The 7,918-nt window shown below is 36.5% G+C and overlaps 2 protein-coding genes across 3 annotated transcripts; one reads left to right on the top strand and one right to left on the bottom strand.

Annotated features, from left to right (window-relative positions):
* LOC107624221 (LOB domain-containing protein 40) lies at nt 1–1,368 on the top strand. The gene is made up of 2 exons (XM_016326702.2): nt 1–330; nt 413–1,368. Exons 1-2 carry the CDS (start codon nt 141–143, stop codon nt 1,096–1,098), a joined length of 876 nt encoding a protein of 291 aa, XP_016182188.1. The 5' UTR covers nt 1–140; the 3' UTR covers nt 1,099–1,368.
* LOC107623794 (RRP15-like protein) lies at nt 2,326–7,470 on the bottom strand. Of its 2 annotated transcripts, none has more exons than XM_021114390.1 (9): nt 7,252–7,470; nt 6,447–6,959; nt 6,256–6,357; nt 6,044–6,125; nt 5,903–5,922; nt 5,734–5,794; nt 4,676–4,755; nt 2,720–2,827; nt 2,326–2,639 (listed from the first exon to the last, which is right to left on the bottom strand). In XM_021114390.1, exons 2-9 carry the CDS (start codon nt 6,921–6,923, stop codon nt 2,577–2,579), a joined length of 993 nt encoding a protein of 330 aa, XP_020970049.1. In that variant the 5' UTR covers nt 6,924–6,959; nt 7,252–7,470; the 3' UTR covers nt 2,326–2,576. The 2 variants fall into 2 exon arrangements, with proteins under 2 accessions (XP_020970049.1, XP_016181654.1); XM_016326168.2 differs by having other exon boundaries at nt 2,331–2,639; nt 6,447–6,941.

Raw genomic sequence — 7,918 nt, 5'->3', positions numbered from 1 at the left:
ATGATATTGGATCCATTAAAAAACAAATATTAAAAAACAGCTGCGTCCCCCCTAGAAAGCTGTAAAACCCAGCAGCGGTTGATGTATATAGCCTCCTCCCGCAGACCAATAATTCCAATCAATCTTTTCTCACATAAAAAATGAGGATGAGTTGTAACGGATGCAGAGTGTTGAGGAAAGGGTGCAGCGAGGATTGTAGCATAAGACCGTGTTTGGAGTGGATCAAGAGCGCAGAGTCTCAAGCCAATGCTACTCTCTTCCTTGCTAAGTTCTATGGCCGCGCTGGTCTCATCAACCTCATCAACGCTGGCCCCAATCACCTTCGTCCTGGTTAGTTTCACACTACTGCTTTCATGTTTTTTGAATAGAATGTTCAGTTTTATAACAATTCTTGTTTGGGTTGGTTTTGCAGCGGTTTTTCGTTCGTTATTATACGAGGCATGCGGGAGAATAGTGAACCCGATATATGGATCGGTGGGTTTGTTGTGGTCGGGGAGCTGGCAGCTCTGCCAAGCCGCCGTCGAAGCGGTTTTGAAGGGACTGCCGATCACGCCGATAAATTCGGAGCTGGCGGAGAGCGGCCGTGGTCCACCTTTCAAGGCTCATGACATACGCCACGTGTCCAAGCCTGATAACAACACCGTAACCGCCGCGTCTCACGAAACTAAGCGAGTCAAGACTCGCTCCCGAATCAAGAAGCCCAAGGTGGCCGAGGTTGCGAAGCGCGCGTCGAGTCACGAGTCATCGCTGAGCCACGAACGGGTGGAGGCGGTTGCTACGGCGGCGGAAGGAGAGAGCAAGGAGATCGAAAGTGACGTGTCGGTGGAGACGACTACGACTACGGTTCGGTTCCATGACGAACCGGATTCTGATGCAAAGGGGAGTGGTGGTTCGGCCGAAGTCTGCGGGAACGAGGTTGGGTTGGAGCTGACGCTGGGGTTTGAAACGGTGTCACGTGAGCATGACGTTGTGGTGCCAATGAAGAAGAGGAGAATTGATTTGAAGGATTTTTGTGGCGGGGTAAGTAGTGATAACGGTTCGTGCAAGATGGAGTTGGGACTTCAGTTCCAGGCTTTCAACGGTTCAGTTTTGACTTGATTGATCAGCGTCAGTTCCAATGTGAATTGTAGAATTAGGGATAAAAGAAAAAAACGTTTTCACAGCCCTTGTTATTATGGTTTAATTTTTCTTCGTTCTTTTAAAGGATATGGGTTAGTGTTTTTTGTGTATGAAATGCAGTATAAAGGTAGTCGAAATGTATAGAGAGAAGGAAGCTGATCTTTAAATTTTATAAGAGTTATTTACTTATCTAAAACAACCGGTTTCTTCCATTGCCCAAGTTTCAAAGGACAGACCGAGTTTTTTTTATATATTGTTTTAGTTTTGCTGTTTTGGTGAATCACTCAAATATTTGGTGATTTGGTGTTCAACACAAACACAGCGCTTCCATGATGTGGTTGAACTTCAACGTAAGCTGGTGACGTGACGTGACGTGTTAAACGGGTGAGCTAGCCTTAAAGCGACTCTCTGTGAACAATGACAGGCAACTAGCTCACAATGGTCTCAGAAGGTTGCAGTTCCACATAAATATGCATAACTTTGATTTTGATTCTTGAAATTTTATTTGGTTTTCGTTTCTCATTTTTTACTACAAAGTTTTTAGTCTTCTATTCTCTTAGATTTAACATGTAGTTGTGAATTGTGATATTATAAGGGTAAAAAGATTCAAAAATTATTTGCAAGGATTAAAATATAACATTTTGAAATTTTAAAAATCTAATTCTAATTTAATTAGAATTAACTTTTAATTGTTAGGAAATGAATTACAATCTATCTTTCCACTGCTCAACAACAGTACAACCCCTACAGTCGCCTGTCTCCTCCCAAAAACCAGTAGCTAGGCCAGTGATTTACCAAGTTGTGCTCTCAGAAAGGAAATGATGAGTCCTAGGAGGTTGAAAACTTGAAATATCAAACTCGAGGGAGCTAGTTTAGATTGCGCATTTTGTCATCATTTTTTGTTGTAATTATAGCTTTTGTTGCTTTAGAACACAAAATAATGATTTTGAATGATTATATATTCATATAATTTGATTGCAACTACCATATCTGAAATGCTATTTTCTAATTAATTGTGATAATCCAATGCCCAGAAATTATCTATTAAAAAACTAAAAACATAAGAAAAAATCTATGGTATAGTTAGAGAAAAACATGACTTAGATGAGCAACACCTAACAATCTACTGTCTGAACATTTCAGCTTGAAGCCAGTGGTCATACTCATACACCTGTGGATGTTTTTCAGGATTCACACCATAGACCTTTACAAATATAAATAGGCAACTATTAAATTACTATCTCAAAAACTTATCAATTATCATGCTTGATTATCCAAAAAAATACATCATGATAACATTATAATAAAAACAAAAATATTAGTACACAGGCAGATGGATCTATAATAATGAACAAAATAAGAACTTCCTCCGCCAATACCAATTTTAAAATTTCAAAACCGTAGTCCCCATAATGATACATATATCGTAATGAGGGCCTTTATCATCTTCTACAACCTTAATCTTCATCTGAGCTACTATCTTCGGATGCCCTTTCAACCTCATCTGAGACACTTTTATCCTGCAGGAAATGTTCAAAAATGAGTGCATAAATGCATAACAAAAGAATACACAATTAACTTAGTTACAAAAGATTCTTACTGGCATTTTGTCCCAATTCTTTAGTTTTGAACTTGTGAGCATATAATTGTCTTGTAACGGAGCCCAAGCAGGCTGTTCATCTTCTACCTTGCCTGTACGTGCATTCGCCTGAATAACAAGAACCAGGAAGTTCGATAATAAGCAACAGAAGGAAGAAAGCCACCTAGTACAAACATGTTTAACAACCCTAAATATGGTTGTATAGATCTAACAAGCCTTTGTCATTCCTCTTCAGAAAACATGAAAGCATTTAATAGCATATATACAAAGGTTTATCTTGCATACATCCATCAATGAAGAAAATATAGAAATTCATCTATATATTAATCAAGTTTGAGGCATGTCTAGAAGGAAGAAAAGGATAGACCAAGGAAATTATAGGAGCCCTCTACTTCCAGTGTCCACTCAGTATTCTGCTTAACGTTCCACTGCCTTTTCCCAGTACAAATATCCCTCAAAATTCATATTTTCCAAGATTTTCCTGTCTTACACAGCCATTCTCTGCCAACCCAGTAATTAGTTATGTAGAGTGGGACACAACCTGTTAACCTATCAACTCCTATCACAGGCTCACGTTTTCCCTTCTCATTGGAGGCTATGCTAAGTGTTGGAACAAGTATCAAGAGGGAATATAAAAGAGCTAATGTATGAATAATGCTGTCATTGAGCTGTATGAAACTCTGTAGAATCTATTACGTTTCTTCCCTTTTTTTTTAATTTCCGTAACAGAAAACAAAGATTTTATACCAATGGCAACGAAGAAAAGATAAGTGTTCTGGGCATACAGGAAACCTCAGCCTCTAGCCCTCTAAATATTTTTCTACTCCTCAAGTAACTAAAAAAACACCTAGCTCCACACCATTGTATCTATCTAACAGCGGTCATCTTCAGAAACCCATGAATGATGCAGTTTTTAGGCAAGTACCGCATGCCTCTTGCAAACTTCAGCAACAGATATCGCTCCAAAGATATTATGACTATCGTGCAAATAATCAGAGACTTCCTCCAGGCATATGCCCAATTACCGTACATAAATGTAGATATTTTGTACATATACTGATGAAACAAACAGTATTTTTATGATGCCCCAGCTTCATGATTGCAACTTAATCAAATTCATCCTTTAAGGCATCATCCCGTTGATTGTATTTCATAACCTTAATAGCGACACCTAGAACAAAATACAATAATAAAAGTTCACTTATCATGATGGTAGCAAACCACATGAACACCATGTCACTTAACCAAATTCCATTGTCCTCCCCTCTCCATTATCTTCGTCCTCTTCACAATACTATCTTTCATGGTTTTGGGAGGAGCAGCAATAGGGACAGGACTTCAAAAGCCTAGATACTAGCACCAAAGAACAAGAAAACATGGAATTTCCTATGCATATTATTGTTCCATGCAAAATTCCAGTAGGTGGTAAATCAGCTCAGCATTATGTATACAAGAAAAAGAAGAATAGGAATACAAGTAGGCAACTATCTTCCAACTTCATTCAATATTCTGCCTAATATTCCATTTCCTTTCCCCATTACAGATCTTTCAAGATCTCTCTCCTTCCCACTCATTTGTTACCAATTCAGTATTTAATTAAGCTGAATGAACCATATCCCCTTTCCCGATTTGCTAGTCATAGGAATGTGTTTTCCTTCCTTTTCAAAATTGAACTATATTACAGCCCATAAAGAGGACAAACAATAATAATAATAATAATAATAATAATAATAATAATAATAATAATAATAACAACTTGTTTTTTCCGGTTTGTCATAGTTGATGGTTTAATCCACCAAATGCAGTTTTTGATGGTTATTACCCGTTTGTCCTTGTTATTAAGGCTGGAAAAAAATAGAACATAGGCTGCTTAATAATACCATGAAGTTATTTATCCTAAAAATGAGCTTACGATTGAAAGTATAACCTAAAGGAGAAAAGGGCATAAGGTGTCACCTTTGCTGAGGTGCCAGTTGCTGTAAACGATGGCTTCCCTAGCTCTGAAAAGAAGGCTGCTTTGGTCCGCTTTTTTATCTCTGGCAGCATACACACATTAGATAGTTATAATTGGACATGTCATAAAAAAAATCATTGCCTACATGATGACTAAATTCACTGAAAACAATAAGCATGTGATTAATCATATTTCTTTACATTTTGACTGATTCAAAACTGAGGAATTTACTGGGAATAGAGTGACAGTTTCAAGACAGTACAAACACTCCAATGTATATATCTATTAAGGTGGCTACTTCCATGAAGGCATCTTCATGGAAGTAACCACCATCTATTAGTTATGTAAATCTGTCCCAGAAATGAACGGTTAGCATAAAAACTACTATCAAGCAAAATAGTTGTTAATGAACATTGTAACATACATAGCTGGAAATATATTTGTATAATTGGAATCGAAAAATGATGCATACCAGGTGGTCACTAATAACAAGAGAATCACAAAATTACAAAGCTTTATGATTTTATGCTTTCTCTTTCAGTTTTATGCTCAATTCTAACCATAACTACATGTCTGGTTGCTTATTATAGTAAGAAATCACATAAAGATGGACTCCCATCTGTGAGTTTTGCCACTCTGCAAATTAACGCTTACAGTTTATTGGTTGTAAACATTTTATCATTAGAAAACAGGGAAAGATTGTCAAATGTTTTAATTATTCCTCCTACGATAATGATACTCAAGCAGAGTAAGAATTTGCGATAAATGCTCATGTTAAAGCATGAAGTCATGATCGAGACTGGAATAACCTAATCAGATACAAATATATAAAAACAAAACACTGTAATTATTAAAAATTAAAAAAAAATGAAAACACAATTGCAAATGAGTTAATAAGATGGGAGTCACAATTTCCCTAGATAATATAAAAATAAAACAATTATCTCCGCCCCCAACCAAAAAAAAAAAATATTTATTTCCATGATTCAATTATCAGAACTACACATGAATTTTCATTTTTTAAGTCTCCTTTGTACTCTTATGGCAATAAAAAGATTACCTTTTGCATCCTTAGTCCTTGAGGGGTCTAACCCTTTTTGAGCAGACTGTGCCTTGTTGACCTAAACAGGCATGCATCAAATCTCTGGTTAAATAATGATAAAGATACAGTGCATGAAAGAGATAGAAACATAATAAACAAAACCAAAGTTTGTGAAGTGAAAACTTACAGCATTGAACAACTTGACCACTGAAAGCAACACCAGGTCATCCGTTATCAAAAGTTATGAATCAGTATGAGGAAAATGAAAGTCATCAAAATAAAAAAGAAGCCATAACCCTGAATTTAAAAGAACAACCAATATGGTTACCTCCTTTGGTAGCAACACTTATTAAAAACTTTTCATGTGGAACCAAATAGTTAGCAGGTGTGACATGCCCCTTTTCTGCTAACTGTAACCAGCAATAAGAATATTAATTGCCAAATAGGGAAAGTTTGAAGCAACACACTTAATATGTATATAAATTTTAAACCAAGGTTACATGACAATAAGATCATGGTCGACTTGAACTTTAAAATTACCTTCTGCTTTTCCTTTTTTGCCTCCCCCTTGGTCTCTCTCTCTGCTTCTTCCTCTGCAAGCTTGTCGGCAATAAGCTTCTTGTGCCCAGATAATATTGGACCCTACAGAGTTATCAAGGTCTTATAAAACCACATTTGTATGGTTTATGTAAATATAAACATGTTCTTTGATCACCTTGGTTCTAACTTACCAACAAGTCCTCGGAAACACTCTTATTTATAATATTCCTGAAAGCCATCTTAAATGCCCTAACCCCCTCGGTGAATTTCATAATTCCTGGCTGAACTACACCATCGTCTTCTCCTCCCTCATCCTCAGAAAATTCATTATCCTCATCAGTTGCATTCTTATTCCTCCCTTTTCGTCCTCCTTCTGTTTTGCCCTCGTCTTCAGATGGCTCTTCACTATCTATCTCGTCCCCATTGTGTTTGTTGGTGGTAGTAGGTACACTGGCCTCATTTTCTTCTTCATCTTCATCATCATCATCAGAATTATACTCGCGTGCACGCTTGCGAAAGAGTTTTTTCATTTTCTTGTCTACTTTAACTTTCTTCTGTCCATGTGGCGGTGGCATCAGCTTTGGCTTTTTCTTATGTCCTTGCTTTTTACCAAGCTTCCTCTTTCTTAAAAGTCCTCCAGACTCGCGCAATTGCATTACTTCGGCCATTCTCTTTTATGAATCAACCTAAATCATATAGAAAAACTAGCCAATCATATAAGAAGACTGGAGCAAAATCAGCAGCAGCATCAACATGAGAAAATTAAAAACGAAAAAAAAAAATCTGCAACAAACAGCATCAGCAATAGCAACAGGTAACAAGCAACAGCACCAAAGCTCAATTCAGAACTAATTTTAATAATTTTCAAAGTAATCATTAAAGAAAAATCAGAACCACTAACTACAAGTAGCTTCACATTCATTCTTATGCATATCAAGCAATTGAAAATTTTTAAAACAAAAACAATTACTGTTGAAGAGAAAAAAGAAAACCTACACGAGACGGAGTAGCTAGGAAAGGCAATGCCCGACGAGAGAGAAGAGCGGCGACCCTCGGCGACGGAGGTACGAAGAACGGCGACAGAGTCACAACGATCGGTGGCCTCAGCAGTGTCTCCGGTGCAGAGAAACTGTAAAGATAGACATAGGACTATAGGAGAGATGAGGGTTGAGGTTTAGGGTTTTAATTTGTATAATTTAGAGGTGTACAACCTAAATCGGGTCTAAAGCGAGTTAAACTCGAATTTTTAAAAATTTAACAATAATTTATAAAAAAAAATTATTTATAATCTATTTTCTAATTCAACAAATATGATTAAAAACAAAACGCTTAGCTTATAATTAATATAACATAATATTAAAATTAATTTAAAATATATATACATTTTTTAGTCTTTTTAAGGTGCACATAGGTCAGGTAAAATCGTACTCAACTTGACCTGCATTCCACCTTAAATAATGATCTAAGTATATTTTTAGAAATCCTTATCCGATTCTAAACCCGATAAAATCACACTAAATTTTTTTTTTTTTACCAAAGATAAGAGACTCGAACCCACAACCTCTTAGATGAGTATGAGGAGACTATGCCGTTTGAGCTATTACTCATTGGCAAAATCACACTAAATTAATTCCTAAAATATTTGAGTTTGAATTAAATTTTT

Source organism: Arachis ipaensis, chromosome B10, assembly GCF_000816755.2.
Source record: "Arachis ipaensis cultivar K30076 chromosome B10, Araip1.1, whole genome shotgun sequence".
Classification (NCBI taxonomy): Eukaryota; Viridiplantae; Streptophyta; class Magnoliopsida; order Fabales; family Fabaceae; genus Arachis; species Arachis ipaensis.
This window is presented reverse-complemented; position numbering and strand designations above follow the sequence as displayed.